Below are 19,031 nucleotides of genomic sequence, written 5' to 3'. Positions count from 1 at the left end.
TTCAAGTGTAATCCAGTAAAATTCTGTAGTATATAATCAGATATTGTTGATTTAAATGTCTCTTCTTCTTTTTTTTGCGATGTGATAAAGGCGCACGAACACAGCACTTTCAAAGTGACATAAATAAATGCAGCATAACTTCATTATTGCATATTACTTGCATAGCTTTCTGAATTTAAATGTTTATTAAAAATGAAAGCAAATGTAATACGCTATTGCTCTCGGCTACAGGGTAAAGTACACAGTGTACTCAGTTTAACCAAGTTTTTTGCAGAATTTCCTCAAAAAGCAGCACAAAATTGGATTCTGTCTCTGCATGCTCGTAGATTGCATTTTTATATTATTATTATTCTTTTATTTTTTTTCATTCAGATTGCACTGCTCATCATCCATTGTTGCATTTTTATTTTTTTTGTAGTCAGTTCTTGTATTTATCTTCTGTAGGTTCTTGCTCTGGTATTTGTGCGGAAGCTTCTAGATTTCTGCTTTACGAAGAGGGAGCTTAGCTGGTTGGATGACCTAATGCCAGAAAGCAAGAAGAAAAAGGAAGATGACAAAAAGAAAAAGGCAAAAGAGGTATTTGATCTGTAAATTTTAAAGATCTCCTGTACCTCTTCATATGCATTTAACATCAATGTGATGCTTTGTTTTACTTCTCCTGATGATAAGCAGGTATTTAGTATTTTTTACTAAGCACCTTTCTTGTCTAAATGTGTCTGTCCAGGAAGCACAGCGCATGCTGGAGGCAGGAAGAATAGAGATCCCCTTTGGTGCTAGTGGTCACCTGGGAATCCCTGTGAAGGCCCTTAAAGTCAGGTTGGTGACGGTTCATAAGTCACATACTTAAAAATTTCACGGGCTCTCTTTTATACTGCAGCATTACCGTATAAGTATTTTTTTCTCATAAGGCATTTCTTTGTGTGGGTTTCTTTTAAGCAATCTGTGTTGGCCATCATTCAGTAAGTTTTGACCTGTTTCTTTTGAGACAGATCTGACAGTGTAGCCTCCGGCACCTCATATGAGGAACACACGAGCGGAGTGGTTGGTCTTTTGCCTATACGCAGGCCTGTTTGTGTTCTGGTTCCTGCATACTCCCTCTTTACTGGGGCGAATTCCAATCGGCGTTTTTGCACCATTGAAAGGCACTTTGGGAACGGGACGCCATTGGAAGGGGTGTTACAAACCCTTGGGCCCTTCCACAAGTCTGTTAGCGAAGGGAACATGCGAAGGTCACCTAAAGGAAGTATGGTCATGTGACCCAGGGTGACGAATCCTCATGATTCATTTTGAAACTAGATTTGGGAGATTAAATTTTATACGTTGACCTGTATAAACAGAGTAATTCAAGCTGTTTTGTATGTGATATATTACACACATTTTTTGTCAATTTTAAGTTAAGATAAGTTTCATATGTAAGAAATGTTTAATAGTAGATACGTTAGGTAAATGTCACTACATGCAGCGCCCAAAGAAGAGAAGTGCCCTGTTCCCTGCAAAGTCCCCACTTCAAAGGCTCTCCTTCCGATGGGAATTTGCCCCAGCTCACTGTGTTAATCACATATATGTGATGATTAACATCGAGTATTTTGCACATCACCGTGTGAGTGCATGGTTACGAGTCTAAATCTTCTTCTGACAGCTTTGCATTGGTTAACAGTGGTGGGAAACTGAAGATGCACCTCATTCAACTCATCCTTTAACAATGCAGAACAGCTTCAGATGATGATTGTTGCTTATGATTTACCTTGAATGCTCAGTAATCAACATCCCATGTGTAAACCAGTGCTTAATAATATCTAAACAAATTAGGCAGGCCACTGACAGGCTCATTGACTAACAAGTGCATTGGTCAATGTCAAACAGTGGTCAGACTTCACTAACAGGGTTCAAGAGCATTGTACTCCATGTCGGATGGGTTAACTCTATTTACATTATTGTTAGAGGCATTACAATTAGAGCAGAGACTTCCATTTAACATTCAAATGACAGTGGAAGTCAAGTTATACACATGGCTCTCTAGATTTCTTGATACTGACTGGCCAATTTTGCAATTACGTGGTAAAATATTTTATGATTAATCATTATTACAATTATATTCAATTTGTGCTCAAACCAGAGCTTTCCTCCATGATGATTATACACAATTTAGACATACTGTACACTACCATTCAAACGTTTGGGTTCAGTAAGATAAAAATAAAATAAAATAATAATAATTAATATATTTTTCAATAGTATCAAAAGTGACGAATCTTTTGTAACATTATGGCTATGTCTGAAAACTTAGCAGCTGACTTGTTGAAACTGATTTCATTTCGGACTGACTTCTGAGGCAGCGTAGCGGTTAATAGGATTGTGGGATATCAAAGGCAGTGAAGGATACATCTATGCTGCCTTCAAAAGGTATCTCAGGAGACAGGAAGTGAAGCTAACATTGGATTGTGCTTTGAAGCCTTCATACCTTGGAATGCATCCTCTGAAAGCAGAATTTTAAGATGTTGGACGCAGCCTATAACTGGCGCTACCATTTCCAATAAATGCTGTTCTTTTGAGTTTTTGTTCATCAAAGAATCCTAAAATGTATCATAGTTGTGCTGCTTAATATTTTTGTGGAAACCGTTTCCAACATTGATAATAATAAGAAATGTTTCTTGAGCAGCAAATCAGCTTATTAGAATGATTTCTGAGTAATGATGTTGAAAATTCAGCTTGTCCATCCAAATGATATATTCAAATAGTAAAACAGTAATTTTGTGAAATATTACAAGTTAAAATAACGGTTTTCTGTTTTTGATAAATAAATGTAGACTTGGTGAGAATAAGATACTTATTTCTTATAAAAACTTACTGACAAAACATTTTTTAATGGTAGTGTAGATTGGTATTAAACCACTAGTTGCATTTTAGGTTGCCCTGTGAATGTGATTTTGCTTTGAAAGTCCCAAAAACTTTGAAAGTGTTTTTTTTTTAAGTAGTAGTTTGGGAAGGTTGTCCATTTAGTCTCAGATCTGCCTAGTGTCCTTTTCATAGTTATCTGACCTAGATGCAATATACAGGCCTGTCTATTGCTAATTTTTAGTTTCTAGCAATTCTTTGTAATTCTGCTGGTGGAGATGACTTAATAAAAACATACTTTGATTTCTAACATGACATATTGCATATGAACAGGGGTGCACATAACTGGATCTGCACATCATATTTTTTCACAACACTTAACGTACATTTAATAATTTAACTGTGCTTGCGAGGATACTCGACAAAATGGGCATTTTGGCATAATTGTGTGTGTTTTTGTCTGTTCAGGCGCTGTCTGAAGCGGCACGAGTGTGTGTCACACAGACAGGAGATTCACAGACGCGTATACCAGTAGTTACACACTGTTCTCTTTTGTGTCTTATCACGCGTGAATGGTTTTAAAGCATTTGCTTAAATTAGAGCATGATCATATTGTAATGCTAGCCAAAGGATAACAAAAAACGGATACTGCGTTAATTGTGTAAAATATTTTTGTTAAACTGAAAAAAGAATATGCGTTAATTTTGACATCACTAATAATTAATGAACACGCTTGTTATCATCATGATCGCCAGATATGGAGAAATGTCCTACTTCATTAAGTAAACCCTAAAAATGTTGGTACTCAAAAGTGCTTCCCTCCACGGTTTCTGCTACGCATCGTTTATTTTCACCACGCATGCGCACCAGTTCTGTGCACCCCTACTTATGAACATCATTAAATGCTCACCTCTGAAATGACATGAAGGGTTTTTTGTACATCTGATGTTTTGTTTCATGCTTTATTAATCAAATGGCCATCAAGCACAGTGCTGGTGAACCGTAAGAGATAAGAGTGTGACGAAGTGTGGCCGACCAGCCCTAAGTGCTCTGATGTGTCTTCTCCGCAGCATTGACCCCTCTGTGGTTAACATATCTGATGAGATGGCCAAAACTGCTGTGTGGAGAGCTGTTGCCATGAGCTCTGACAGTGCCAAAGTATTGAAACATAGTGTCAGGTAGCCATTCCTAACCTCTGACCTCATCCCAATACTCTGCTTCCTCTCATTGCTTCAATGCACAGCCTGTTTCCTTGTATAGATGTAAAAGCTGTAGACCTGTACACTTTTTAAACAGTAAAGGCCTGTTCGTCCAATTTTTCATTTTAATGTATATCATTGCATTTGATTCAGTGCAAATACTTAGGTAATCATGGGTTTATAAATAATAATTGAAAGTATTTTTTGTTAAGGAATAAAACATTTTTTTTTTGCCTCATTTGTAAAAAGAACAACGTTTATTTATGAATTAACACGTGATTAACACGTGTGAGATACAAGAAATGATGGAAGCTTGTTTCTGCAATGAAAAAAAAGGTAACGATAATTTTCCTCACAAATGCGAGTTTATAGATCACAATTTTGACAGAGAAACAAGTCTGAGTTGCGACTTCCAATTTTGTTTTTCCAAGTTGCGACTTCCGACTTTGTTTTTCCGAGTTGCCACTTTCGACTTCGTTTTTCCGAGTTGCCACTTCCGACTTCGTTTTTCCGAGTTGCCACTTCCGACTTCGTTTTTCCGAGTTGCCACTTTCGACTTCGTTTTTCCGAGTTGCCACTTCCGACTTCGTTTTTCCGAGTTGCCACTTCCGACTTTGTTTTTCCGAGTTGCCACTTCCGACTTTGTTTTTCCGAGTTGCCACTTCCGACTTTGTTTTTCCGAGTTGCCACTTCCGACTTCGTTTTTCCGAGTTGCCACTTCCGACTTCGTTTTTCCGAGTTGCCACTTCCGACTTCGTTTTTCCGAGTTGCCACTTCCGACTTTGTTTTTCCGAGTTGCCACTTCCGACTTCGTTTTTCCGAGTTGCCACTTCCGACTTCGTTTTTCCGAGTTGCCACTTCCGACTTCGTTTTTCCGAGTTGCCACTTCCGACTTCGTTTTTCCGAGTTGCCACTTCCGACTTCGTTTTTCCGAGTTGCCACTTCCGACTTCGTTTTTCCGAGTTGCCACTTCCGACTTCGTTTTTCCGAGTTGCCACTTGCAACTTCGTTTTTCCGAGTTGCCACTTCAGACTTCGTTTTTCCGAGTTGCGAGTTAAAATGAATATTTATGTTTTATTAAAGTATTTTTTTTTATACATTTATAAAAGTTAAGCCTTATTAGTTGTCAAGCCTTATTTTTATATATTTTTTTAAATAAAGAAATGTTGTTAAAGGGATAGTTCACTTTAAAATTAAAATTCTGTCATCATTTACTCACCCTCAAGTTGTTTCAAACCTGTATTAATTTATTTCTTCTGCTGAACACAAAGGAAGATATTTTGAAGAATGTCAGTAACCAAACAGTAGACAGTACCCATTGACTTCCATAGTAGGAAAAAAAAAATACTATGGAAGTCAATGGGTACTGTCTACTGTTTGGTTACCGACATTCTTCAAAATATCTTTCTTTGTGTTCAACAGAAGAAATAAATTACGGTAATACAGGTTTGAAACAACTTGAGGGTGAGTAAATGATGACAGAATTTCAATTTTAAAGTGAACTGTCCCTTTAAATTATACATTTATTTGAATACAAATATAATTTATTTCGACATATACACACACACATAATATATATATATATATATATATATATTCATATTTTCATTCACACACACACAACTTAAGACTTTTATGTTTCGATTAGACGCATTTGTTTTCTCGTGACCAGGCCTTTATCTATTGTTTAAAAAGTATGCCTGTGAAACGTTTGTGTGCTGGATATGCTTTTGCACATTTCTGATGAGTGACATACATGTTGTGCTTCATCTGTTGTGATACTGTATGTTGCTAGTATGGTGGTGTGACAACATTTATGAAAATTGTGGCGACTTTTATTGCAAATTTTCCCTTCATCTTTTCTCTTTGTGTTACAGCGAAGAGAAGACGGCTAGCATTAAGATCAACATGGAAGACGAGCAGGGGGACAGATGTGTGGATGCAGAGACGTCAATATGAGAGAGCTCACTGTGGACACCCTGCAGGGCCCTTCCCAGAGTGCAACAGTGTTGCTCTGTTCTGTGAGCCCTACAAACCTGCCTAAGCCAAGCCAAAGTTAGACGTGCCCGATAGTGGGCTGAGAAATGAGTTCCAGGTATATTTATCTAAGTTTCTATTTTTAAGCCCTTTTTTATTTTGTACAATTTGTTTTTAATATGAATAAAGCACCAATTTTCAAGACATAGGGTATGTTATGAAGAACCCAGGCCTCTTAGGTTTCATATTTGATTTTGATTTTGATTTTATTTTATTATTTTATTTTTCTCAAGATAGATGTAAAGACAAAGTCTTTTAGAATTAGTTTTACACGCAAAAATCCTGTTTTTCACGGTACCGCGGTTTTCAAGTCATCGCTTTAAGGTGATTTTCTTTTCAGTACATCAAAATGCTGTTTGTTGCAGAGTGCTGCTTTTTAAAAGAAACAAATGCACATGTGAGAAAATGTCTCATTGAGAATTTGAGACCAAAGGTAGTGACATTCAGCTGCATGACTGACCTTCCAAACTGTTTTTTGGAAGAAAAAAAAAATGTGCAAAGCGAACACTTTAAAATGTCAAATGAAGGACATAATAAACCAGAATGCAAATAAATTATTATTATTGTACTTTAATTGTAAAAATTTCATTCCCACTGACGGTCTGACAGAATGCTTGATGATTTATGTACACATACTATATTAAACCGGAACAGCCGATCGCACAGAACGAGAATAAACGCACGATTAGTCACAGCAGGTCAGGACGATTAAAACTAGAGCGATGTAAATTGTTCTAGATTGTGTTATAGAGCTAAGTAATATCAGTTTTGCCCCCATTTTTTTCATGTTTACATAGTTTCTTTTTTTAGTGTTATGAAATAGAATTTTGCATTGTTAGTACTTTTGATTTGTACAATGTGTTAATCAACTAATTTATTAACGGTCATTTAATGGTCAAGTATGCGGAGGCGACGGGGCAGAAGGATTGCTGCAGTGTTGTTGGCCTGGCGTTTCTTTCCTCTTCTGTTAGCTGTGTAAATGTGCACTTTAGATAGGCTTGCCATCACCACAACAACTTATTTAATCTAGAGCAGTCTCAGGAAACCTCTCTTTTGCACTCTTTCCCCACACTACTGCATCTCCTCAGCGCTTCAAGATCACGTGTCCTCCTTTATGCTTTTTATTTGATGAGAAATGTCTTTTAATTTAAACACAGGACAAACAAAGTGCAGCCCCTGCCCCCAACTCTATTTTTTCACACTTTTTTTTTTTTTTTTTTAAAGCTACACATGTTGAAAACCCTTTTTTGCAATATTTATGATACTCCAACAGAGCAATTGTCATTTATGTTGTTTTTATGTATTCTTTCAAGTTGCCAAGTGTAGTTTGAGTATTTGAAATGAGTAGTTTACTTGCAGTAGTGAACTATCTTACTGTCCTCATGCCTACACAGCACTTCATAAATCCCACAATGAAAATGAAATACCTCTGACTACTATATGTGAAGGCTCTCTATGATTTTTTTTTTTTTAAATCAGTAGGTTGTACACTTTTACTCTTGCAGCAAGACTCTTGCTATATTTGATCATTAGTATCTTCCTGTATAAGCTTCACAGTAGGACTCTGAACAAGTATTGCTGAGCGTCTGTCTGCACATGCACTATTTCAGAATTCTGCTGGGTTCAGACAGATGTTTCCCTTGTGAACTGGCCAAATCAAGATACATTGCATTTGTACAATATACAAACAACGGGAGAGAGTTGTCTTTTGTAATGTTGAAGTTGTTTATTAAAGCAATAACTGTTTCTGTTGTCTTTAATCTACCATGTGTGTTCATTCTCGCAATATTTCCATGAATAGTCTTAATGATACTCTTACATTATGTAACTTTTTTAATTAAAATAAAAAGTTATTCAAATGGGGGTGAAAAAAAAACACTTTCATCTTTCAAACTATTTTATAATTTCATAAAACTATAATGATTTTGCATTCATACCTCTTTTGCCGGTTCATCACATCATATCCATACACGGAGAAAAGTAGTTCCGGTTCTGGGTAGCATGAAGCCAAAAGTTGTTCACTCACAACGAACGAGAACCCTCATATGAATCTTCGTTTAATTATATATACCGGTATATAAACAAATATGTATGTCCTGTATCCATGTTCACAGATGCCTCGAACCATATTCATATGTGCAGATTAGAGCAGAGCCCAAACAATGATCTTCCACAAGAAATATGTCGTTTTATTTTAAGTTAAATATAGTGTAGCTTTAAAGACCCCTTTTGATATAAGTTTAATAAAATGTAAGACTTTGTCAAATATATGTCTGCACTTGATCGAAATTTACGAACAAAAAGAACTGTGGACTGCTTCACCACTTCAATGAACTGGCCACATTGTCCAATCCAGTTGATTAAAACACACACTTAATATTTACACAAACAACAAAGACCCAATGAATGATTAAAATAACAAAACATTTAATTAGTGAAATACAAAATGTTCAGTACCTCACATTAGATTAAAAAACTCGAGAACATGAATTCTTTAACAGTTCACATGCATGTCAAATGAAATGTAAAGGACACTTGAATTACAACAGAAAATATGCTACCTTTAATAACTCCATGGCAGTGATTACAGTCCCGATCCACTTGATTTTAAAGGACTATTATTATTCATGACATCAGAGAAGACAATTGAGATAAAAAACTGTTGCCATTTCCTGACAATTGTTTGAGATGAGCACAACAAACCTCAGTACAGAACGAGAAAATGACACATGATCCAAATGAAAATACAACTGAGCGTGAAACATTTTTAAACCATGAGACAAAAATACTATTTCAGAAGATAACTTTTCTAATATAACACTGACTGTGATTTTTACACACTAAGAGTAACAAAAAGAGTAACAAGCATTTTATTTACAACAGATGACAAATAAAACCAAGTTGGTAGACTTAAAAAAAATAACACTATAGATTATCATAATCCTCCTTTAAACTATCTTTTTTGTAAAATATATATGTAAATTTGAAAACTTTCCACAAAAAGGGTTTTACGAAACTTCACAGGTCAAAAATCCTAAATGGAGTAACTCAAATAAAAAGTGAAATGATTTAGGTTATGTGAAACGATATTCTGGACCATATGCAAGCAGCAGCAGCAGCATGATGGCAAATATCACAATCATCCAGACAAAATACATACATCTCAACAAGCACGAGAGCAGATGCTTACGGGCAGATTCAATACTGATGACTCTCGGCGGTGAACCTGATTCAACACGCTTTAAACGTTTCACACAGTTGATCAAAACATGACAGACACCAAAATGGCTGAAGCAGGTCTCAATAAAAACAGATCTGACTTTTACAAAAATAATCATTGCTGTGTATGTACACGCGTATCAAAGACACAAAACCGTAACGCTGAGGGACATCTGCTGTTATCTCATATCTCTCACTGGTTTGGGAACTCGAAGGACTTTGTAAATGTTGTTGTGAAAGACGGTGGAGAAGTGAGGACGAGAATCCCTCGACATGAGAGTGCAAAGTGGCACTTTTCCTGCATTTTGGCTGTCCTCCACATCCCAGATCTCAGGCATGCTGCAGCCGGGCCTGGAGAGGAAGAAAAAACACGTGTGAGATTCAAGAAATTATGAAAGCTTGTTTCTGCCATTAAAAAAAAAAAAAAGGGTAAAGATCATTTCTCACAAATGCAAGTTTATAGATCACAATTTTGACACAGAAACAAGTCCGAGTTGCGACTTCCGACTTCGTTTTTCCGAGTTGCGACTTCCGACTTCGTTTTTCCGAGTTGCGACTTCCGACTTCGTTTTTCCGAGTTGCGACTTCCGACTTCGTTTTTCCGAGTTGCGACTTCCGACTTCGTTTTTCCGAGTTGCGACTTCCGACTTCGTTTTTCCGAGTTGCGACTTCCGACTTCGTTTTTCCGAGTTGCGACTTCCGACTTCGTTTTTCCGAGTTGCGACTTCCGACTTCGTTTTTCCGAGTTGCGACTTCCGACTTCGTTTTTCCGAGTTGCGACTTCCGACTTCGTTTTTCCGAGTTGCGACTTCCGACTTCGTTTTTCCGAGTTGCGACTTCCGACTTCGTTTTTCCGAGTTGCGACTTCCGACTTCGTTTTTCCGAGTTGCGACTTCCGACTTCGTTTTTCCGAGTTGCGACTTCCGACTTCGTTTTTCCGAGTTGCGACTTCCGACTTCGTTTTTCCGAGTTGCGACTTCCGACTTCGTTTTTCCGAGTTGCGACTTCCGACTTCGTTTTTCCGAGTTGCGACTTCCGACTTCGTTTTTCCGAGTTGCGACTTCCGACTTCGTTTTTCCGAGTTGCGACTTCCGACTTCGTTTTTCCGACAGGGAAAAAAGTTAATTGTGATGTAAATTAAACGGAGCCCCACACATTACATGCGAACAAAAATTTATAATAATTACTTTCCACAACTTAATTAGTTCCCTCGTTTTGATTAAACTTAAATCATTGCCATGTTGTAATTTGTTCTCTTGTTTGTCTAAACCAAGAGAATAAATGAATTAATAAAAGAAGAAAGAATGAATACTTAATTTGTGGCCACGCTATATATGTGTATTTTTTCCTACATGTGTGAGGCTCCGTAGAAACAAGCTTCCATAAGAAATGATCAAACTCAGTGGTAGTAATTTCAATGTATTACTTGGAGCGTCTGGTGCACCATGAGTCCTCTAAGATGAAATAGTCCACCTGCAGCTTTAATAAGTTTTGCTTTACTTCCTCAGCTGGCTTTCGGCTGTACATGGCGTACACCATCTTTGTTCTTTCTCTGAATAATGACAAGATGAAATCAAACAGACAGAACAATATCATAAGAATATATTAATAGGACAAGTACAAGTACTTAAATAGAGAGACAAAATGTATGTTAAATCATGTCTACCTCAATCCTGCATCTTCATAGTGTGGGTGATTCACTATGGCTCTGCCTGTGGACAGTTTCACACTCGCCATGGTTGGCATAGCACCAGCAAACACAGCATCTACAGGAATATTGCATGGATGCAGGAGTCAGAAATTGGTCATTAAATGAGTAGTTTCATTTTGCAGTTAAAAGTGAATCCAAAAGACAGGAGTTTCTCACTCGGGCTTGTGTTGTCCTTGATCCACTCCAGGAGCTCTTCTTGAGGGAAGTTACTGAATTCTCCTATGATGCCCCATTGATTCTGCAGGTTGGCAAATCCTTGAACTGCCATGATGGACAATATTCCCACAACTGTCATCTGAAGTTTAAACTTCTCTCCTACCCAGCCAAACAGCTGCAGGTGAAGAGCCAAAGAAACCAAAAACATTAGTGAGTCCAACCGCATCTTAGATTTAAAAGCTTTTGCCCAAATCAGCTTGGTTGCATTCGGAATATTTTGGAGTGTGAATGGTCGGGTCACCTGTCTGGAGCAGATTAAACAGGACATGATGCACATGTGAGGAGTGAGGAAGAGCTTCAGTCTCATGATGAGCACAGCCAGCACTGCAAACGCCACCAGCTGCAGACTGTGGTACACCAGCTAAATAAACAATGGACACAATCATGAACAGAGAAACAGCCTCTGGATATCAACTACTCCATGAGTCACTATATATTATTGCACATATGTTTTGCATATCATTTTGGTTAAAAAAAAGAAAAGAAAGAAGAAGCTCTTACCACTCCTTTCGACAACACCTGGGCCCTGCAGGAAAAAATATTGAAGGGCAAAGTCCAATGTAAAACATAAATGTTTGAAAGAAATTAATGATTTTTTATTTATGTCCCCCATTTATGTCCAAAACAGTCATGCTAATAAAGTACTGTAGAATGCATAGAATACATAACATAGAATACTTACTGCTCTGTTTCATCATCCTCTGACTTTTCTGCCTTCTCATTTTTGAGGAAAATGACAACATCCTGCACAGTCTGTCCTCAGGAAGCAAAATGAGGAAGCATATGAAGGGAGTATTAGTACGTGAATAACTTGGTTCCCCTCTATAAAAGGCTAAACTCTAAACTAACAGATAAACTAACAGATAAACTGACAGAAAACTGTAAACTTAGAAGGATATTGGGGCAAAAAGATAATGCACATAACAAAACTTAGGAGAGAGAAGCCATCCATTATCTAAGAGAAAACAACTCACCCTTCCAGCAATAAAACCCACTATCAGCACGTTAACTGGAAGCAGCATGGTTTTGATGTACCGGATGAGAGTCTGAAAACACATGAAATGAGCTTGTGAAAAAAAGCTTTAAGGTGTAACTACTGACTGATGGCAAGAAAATCGATCGTCCTGATCACGTCACCCACCTCTGCTTCAATGAAGTCAAACTCAGCTGCACACGTGTACATCATCGTGTCAAAGTCTTTGTAGCTTGTGAACTTGGATTTGATAAGACTGCTGATGTGGGCCTATTAAGAAAAATAAAATAAAGAACTGTTTAAAGAACCCCTCAGGCTAAAGCTAACTGATGTTCACAGCAAGAGAAAACAGCATATGGTTCACAGCACTGCTCTCATTTGACTCACATCATCTGATGCCCCAAAGATCACAGAAAGCATAAATTTCAGGATGACAGTGGAGACCACCCATGCAAGACACTGCATGACCTAACAAAAGCAACACAATTGTTTTTGGTTAGTCAATTTTTTTGTTAGTCGGGCACATTTTTATTGATGCATCAGCATTCACTGGACGTGCTCTTACCCATGTGAAGATTCCAGGTTTGAACGTACCAATCAAACGGTCCCTCAGTGCAATAACCCCCTGAAACGAAAGAAGACCAACCAGTAAAGCTGAAGTTTCTTCCATAGACTGTAAAAAAATATGGACGTAGTGTCCGTGACGGCACCCGTAGGTTTCTGAAGAGCATTTTTTAAGTCTAAAGTGGGCACAGATGCCAAAGTCAACGGCTGGAATTAGCTGAGTGATGTGATGGCTAATAGACAGCAGGCAAATGGCTAGTAGTGCAATCCACCTGTCACTCAAGTGGCCACGCCCTTAATTATGCAGAACTTTAAGGCTTAATATAATTTAAACGGTCGAGTTATATATATATATTTTTTTTTTTTTAAGTAAAAAGAGACTGTGTCACTTAAAAAAAGTTCATAAAAAGATCATAAAACTAATACATATGAATTGAGTGGTTTAGTAAAAAAAAAAAAATTTAAGAGAGACACAATCGCTTAATATAATGAACAGATTGAATTTAGGCTTTTATTTACATATAAATTTTCACATATAAACATTGATCAGTGAACATAAAAAGAAGCTCAACCTTAGCTTCTTGGCGTGCGAGAACAAACCTCATTGGTTCTTGAGGAAGCTCAAATGTGCTGTGTAACACGAGAATGAACCTCATTGGTTCTTGCTGAAGCTCAAACGTACTGCGTAACATGAGAATGAACCTCATTGGTTCTTGCTGAAGCTCAAACGTGCTGCGTAACACGAGAATGAACCTCATTGGTTCTTGAGGAAGCTCAAACGTGCTGCGTAACACGAGAATGAACCTCATTGGTTCTCGTACATGTGAACATGCTTGAGCTTCAGTTTACCACAGTGAATGTGAATTAATTGAATGAATATTATGTGAATAAAAGCCTAAATTCAATTCGTTCATCATATTAAGCGATTGTGTCTTTTTCAGAAAATTTGGACTAAACCACTAAAATTTATATGGATTAGTTTTACGATCTATGAACATTTTAAAGCCTCAAAGTGGTAGTTGTGTAGCTGTCAATGGAGGGACAGAAATCTCTCAGATTTCATAAAAAAGATCTTTGTGTTCCCGAAAATGAACGAAAGTCTTGTGGGTTTGAAACGACATGAGGGTGAGTAAATGACAGAATTTTCATTTTTGGGTGAACTATCCCTTTAATCATGGATATTCATTCAGTCAGGCTATGGCACTATTTGCCTAACATATTCTCTGGAAGACAACATTCATATCAGCAATCATTTCACAATCACATCAGCTGCGGGTGTCCTTAGAAACCATCTATCCAGATCAAGTAGCAAATGGATATGTGAATACAGTAATGAGACCTCACACTGTCCAACTCACCCAGATAGAAACCAGTGAAGAGGCGTAGAAGGACGTCAGCAGCATCGAGTTCCCGAACATTAGCAGAAAACAGACGGCCAAGGAGATCTGTGAGGAGCAGTCAGTTCATCAGTGAATCAGAAAGACAACATGAGCAATTTTGTGTCTCCATCAATTAAGTCTAGATGACTGTACATTACCATGTGTGTCACTAAGATGGACTGCATTTTCGTCGGACTCAGATATCCCAGGATATATGAAGCAAAAAGGGATGCAACCTGTGAAACACACAAACGTTTTTGTCATAGCATTCTTTGCTATCTTGCTGCAAATTTTTTTTATCATAAAGCGATATTTCTGAGGCATGCAATCATGTTAGACTTATCTACTACAGTCAGTTTTCTTCAGGCAAAAATATGATTACGAATTAGACTCTGGAAGTGAACTGTATACATTTCTTTTAGGAAACATACACTCCTGTTCAAAAAGTTGGGATAAGGAAGGTATTTCTTTCAAAAGAAATACATTAATACTTTTATTCAGCAAGAATTCATAAAATTGATCAAATGTAAAACCATTTATAAAGTTGCTAAAAAGCTTTGCCATCAGAGGAACAAATTACATTTTAAAACATTTAAATAGAAAACAGTTTGCAATATTGGTGTTTTTACTATGTTTGATCAAACTAAAAACATAAAAAATCATACCAACTCTACACCTTTGAAAGGTAGTGTATGTCTATTATTTCAAGAACAATTTTATCTAGTGTAAAAGTCAGATGTAATTGTATTCAATTTCAGCGGGACATTCAAGGATGAAAGGTTGCAGAAACTAAATGTTACATTTGGCTGCTTGCCTGTACTCCCTTCAAATATCAACATTTAGACACTAAGCATTTAGTTTAGCATGCTTACGATCTAGTGATTTCTTCGATCACTTACCTGGGTAAGTAAGACAAATTGAGCAAACTGCCACGGCAGCATGAAGAAAACATTGGAGATTCCCAGAGCCATCATGGTATGCTTGCTTGGGTTCCTTGTCCTTCCAAAAAACAAACAAAAAAAACATTAAGAATAGATCTTAATTGTATAGAATAATTCACAGCTGTACTTATAATGATAAATAAAATACATAACACAAACGCAGCATTAAATTACATGGGATTTAAGTAAAAGTAGATGGGTTAGAGGAAAAACACACAAAGATTGCTTAAAATGTGACTATATAAAATCTAAAAGATCTTAAGCCATCTCAAAGTACAAATATAAAGAGTGAACGTGAGCATGAAAGATTTAATATGAAGAAGGAATACATGGGAAGAAAGCAAGTTACCGGAGAATGCATGTGAGCAGAAGCATCTGCAGAACCAGGAAGGGGTAAGAGAAGCTCTCTCTCAGAGGTGGCGTCCACATGACCCGAGTACTCTGGGATTCAAGGGTTCAAAACAGAAAAGAAATCTCTAAATACAAGGAGACCATAGTGAAATAAAACACTATCCACACATGCTTAAGAAAACATCAGCTTTACCTCTCCATGGTTAAAGAAGAAACACAGAACTGTAACAGTGCCACCCAGTCGACTGCCACTATAAGAACAGCCGAAATAAAAAGTGCATGTTTTGATTTAGTTGAACTTCTCAAAGATCCACTTTCTTCTGTATCGATTGAATGACTCTCCTCTGACGGAGGCGTTTAATCTGGGTCATCTAGGCTCTATTACCTTAGATATGTTCCATAAATAAAGAACAGACTCATCATCGCCCCATTTAACAGGAACACAAAGGTGACATAGAAGTATGCAGGGTCTCCCAGACCTGTGGAAAAGCCACTCAAGTAAGTAAAATATCTGGAAAATGAAGAACACAGTCAGTCACACATTCAATAAATTGGCACCTTCTGCCTTCACTTTCTCTTGCACATCCAAAAACACTTTAAAAAAAACATCTTTGTGACGAGTGGGTTAGCAGAAGTAAAAGTTGCATAAAATTAGCAAGTGCAAAAATAGGCTTAAGACATTTCTAAATCGTGCATTTTAATTGTAACTACAAACAAGGAAACTGTTCAAGGACAGTAAGACAAATTAGAAGGTGATTGTAATAATAAACGAAGTTATCCCATTTCGTAGTGTTTTTTTTACAATGTACTCTATTTCAAAAGCTCAAATATTTATGTTTGGGTCAAACAAGGTTTCTCAAATACCTTCACAACTCTCCACTGGATCCAGACCCTCCCCTCTGTTGATGGTCCAACACATCTTGGTAGGGGACCCAAAGAAATCCATTGTGCTGGTGAATGCTCTGTACCAGCTGGCCAAGACCACCTGCAGTGCAAGAGAAAGTTCATTTCAAAGCTCAAGCAAAAACTGTGGCATGAAGACATTTCATTGACATTCAGAAGATGGCAATCATCGTACCTCAGGGTATAAGTTGAACCTCTTCAGAGTGTTTATCACCAGAGGGTATTCAGTGAGCCGGTCATTCATGATCATGTAAAGACCATCCATGAAGGAAGTAGCATCAATGATGGTCTTGAAATATGAGTAATACAGTCCCTATAAAGGTGAAAAGTGTAAGGTACACACACACACTGAGGTTGAACAATGAAACTGAAACACTGGCCAATATAGCGTTGGGTTTTTTATGCCTATATATGCGAAGCCTGGTGGCCAACCTTTACTGATATTACACATTGGTCCATGTCTCTGTGGCTCAACTGTGACCGGGACAGCAAGTCTTTGTGGTGTATCGAGAGCTATGGTTTCCAGGGTAATGTCAGCATACCTCCATGAAGGACGGACCACATCCAACAGGAGTAACTACTGTTGACGCAAGAGGAAGTTGTCTGAAAGAGACATCCAGGTACTAACCCAGACTGTATCCTAAAAACATAAAACCACAGCTGCCCAGCTCACCGCAGAATTAAACGCGCAACTCGACTCCTGTTTCTATGAAAAGGGTTTGTCTGGAGTCAATATTCATGATCAGGCTGCTATTGCCAAACCTTTGATCACTCGTGCCAATGCCAAATATCGGGTTCAATGGTGTCAACAGTGCAAATCTTGGGCTATGGACAATGTGAAACATATTGTTCTCTGTTGAGTCCATGGGAGTTACGGTGTGGAGGAGCCCCAAATAGGCTTAACACTCTGACTGTTGCTGCCCAGATTGAAGCACGGCGGTGGATCAGTGTGTGATGCTTTGGGCTGCAATATCATGGCATTCTCTACTGAGCTTAACGGGCACGTCACTGCCAAGGACTACTGAACCATTCTAGCGGACCGTGTGCACCTAACGGTTCAAATATTGTACCCTGAAGCGGGTGCCGTGCATCAGCATGATAATGCACCAATACACACAGCAAGACTTGTGACAGAATGGTTTGATGAACATGATATTGAAGTTTTAATGTCACAGTCACCAGATCTAAATATTTTTGAGCTACTTTGGAGGAGCAAGTCAGAAAATGTTTTCCTCCACCAGCATCACTGTGGCCTGGCCGCTGTTCTGGAAGAGGAATGGCTCAAAATCCCTCTGGCAACAGGATTTTTATCTGTCATTTCCAAAATGAATTGATGCTGTAACCCTAGCCCATACTAATAAATCATTGTGGTCTGCCAGGTGTTTCAGATTCATTGTCAAACCAGTGAATATAAAACACACACATATGTGAATTTAACAAAGAAGTAATAACCATCTCCGTTCGAAAAGCCATCTCCTTTTCCAAGGACGACATGTGTGAAAAGTGTCTGTCATTTTCAAATAGATGTGAGAGATGATACCTGAGAAATACAGGACAATTTATTTATTTAGTCTTAAGAGGCACATTATTATCAGTTTTAAAAGTTTTACACTTACCAGTGTAAAAATCCCGCAATAACAGCTGTGGAAAGAAATATATCAGGTTAGGCGACTTTGCCCAGGTCAGACAGACCGCTACGTGGCCACATTCATTGGAGACCAAACTCTAGTCTCTAGTAGATGACGTGTAGAAAATGTCCTAGTTTAATACAGATTAACGAGTCTGATCAATTATTTGAATATCTATGGTTGTCATGAACAAATCTTAGGAATTGTAAGTAAGTTACATGTGTGGTCATCATTGGCTAATAACTGAAGTGAAATTAAATTTGATTGGTTGCCAAGTAACTTACAGTTAACATGTGAACATTCACAAATAACCCAGATTTTAAACTGGTAATTTAGTGTTGTTTGCGAATAAAAGCTCTATCCAACTTTGTTGTTTACCAGGCGAGCTGCTTGATCATGAGAACATGCTAGATGCTAATCTGAAAAACCGTTAGCTACCTAGCGGCTAAGAAACAAAGCCTTACCGAGAACCAGCACAGTTATTCCTCTTGCAAAAGCAGATGGGCTCAACCCCAATTTGTTTCTAATGAACCCCGCAAAAAGTCCGTTTTTACTCTGGTAAGCCGAGCCTTTCCCATCTTTCCCACGCCTGCTTTTCGCCGAGACGGACTGACTCCTGTCCTTCTCGCTGCTCTGGTCCTTGGTATTTGGTTTTCTCGTTTTAGCTACCATGTTTTCATATTTCTGTCTGTAGTAGCGGAACAACAGGAGCGTAGATACGCAATAAAAATCAGTTGTTTCACTCTTCCAAACGCCTTACATCTGTGTCTCTGCACAGTTTGAGAGCTCTGGGACTTCAGTGATCTGTTGAATGAAGCGGGCATCGCCCCCGTCTGGACGCAGCGCTCATCTGTCAGCGTCACTTACCATGGCAACGCGATTAAATAACCTGCGGGTAGCCATGATGATGGTGAAGAATCTCGGCAACCAGCGTAAAACCCATATTGTCTATGGTAAAAACCAATCGGTAACCATCACGAAGACACATAAAATACATATATACTGCTATATAACATAGCCTTTAAATTACGTAGCCTAGGGGAGGGGTTTTCATTCTTGTGCAAGAGTCCTCAAT

The 19,031-nt window shown here is 38.0% G+C and overlaps 2 protein-coding genes across 11 annotated transcripts in view; one reads left to right on the top strand and one right to left on the bottom strand.

The window, feature by feature from the left end:
* slc4a7 (solute carrier family 4 member 7) overlaps nucleotides 1-7,836 on the top strand; it is a 40,946-nt gene extending 33,110 nt beyond the window's left edge. For 6 of the 10 annotated variants that reach the window (XM_079625185.1, XM_079625179.1, XM_079625180.1 and 3 more), the window contains 4 exons: nucleotides 445-576; nucleotides 725-816; nucleotides 3,906-4,013; nucleotides 5,912-7,836. In XM_079625185.1, coding sequence (XP_079481311.1) covers nucleotides 445-576; nucleotides 725-816; nucleotides 3,906-4,013; nucleotides 5,912-5,993 — 414 coding nt within the window. In that variant the 3' untranslated portion in view covers nucleotides 5,994-7,836. Of the gene's footprint in view, nucleotides 1-444; nucleotides 577-724; nucleotides 817-989; nucleotides 1,042-3,905; nucleotides 4,014-5,911 lie in introns of all 10 variants that reach the window. The other 4 variants (XM_079625186.1, XM_079625182.1, XM_079625187.1 and 1 more) reach the window with 3 other exon arrangements.
* Nucleotides 7,837-8,476: 640 nt separating this feature from the next.
* dpy19l1l (dpy-19-like 1, like (H. sapiens)) lies at nucleotides 8,477-18,814 on the bottom strand. Its single transcript, XM_079625177.1, has 22 exons — nucleotides 18,421-18,814; nucleotides 17,945-17,969; nucleotides 17,781-17,868; nucleotides 16,504-16,641; nucleotides 16,290-16,410; nucleotides 15,811-15,904; nucleotides 15,619-15,676; nucleotides 15,424-15,515; nucleotides 15,033-15,132; nucleotides 14,292-14,369; nucleotides 14,113-14,199; nucleotides 12,756-12,815; nucleotides 12,578-12,658; nucleotides 12,359-12,460; nucleotides 12,192-12,263; nucleotides 11,900-11,970; nucleotides 11,719-11,743; nucleotides 11,459-11,578; nucleotides 11,158-11,332; nucleotides 10,957-11,056; nucleotides 10,717-10,842; nucleotides 8,477-9,641 (listed from the first exon to the last, which is right to left on the bottom strand). The coding sequence occupies exons 1-22, from the start codon at nucleotides 18,626-18,628 to the stop codon at nucleotides 9,470-9,472; spliced, it is 2,193 nt and encodes a 730-aa protein (XP_079481303.1). The 5' UTR covers nucleotides 18,629-18,814; the 3' UTR covers nucleotides 8,477-9,469.
* Nucleotides 18,815-19,031: the final 217 nt, after the last annotated feature.

The sequence above is a fragment of the Phoxinus phoxinus genome, assembly GCF_949152265.1.
Source record: "Phoxinus phoxinus genome assembly, chromosome: 10".
NCBI lineage: Eukaryota > Metazoa > Chordata > Actinopteri > Cypriniformes > Leuciscidae > Phoxinus > Phoxinus phoxinus.
Note: the sequence above shows the minus strand (reverse complement) of the source record. Positions and strands in the feature narration are given on the sequence as shown.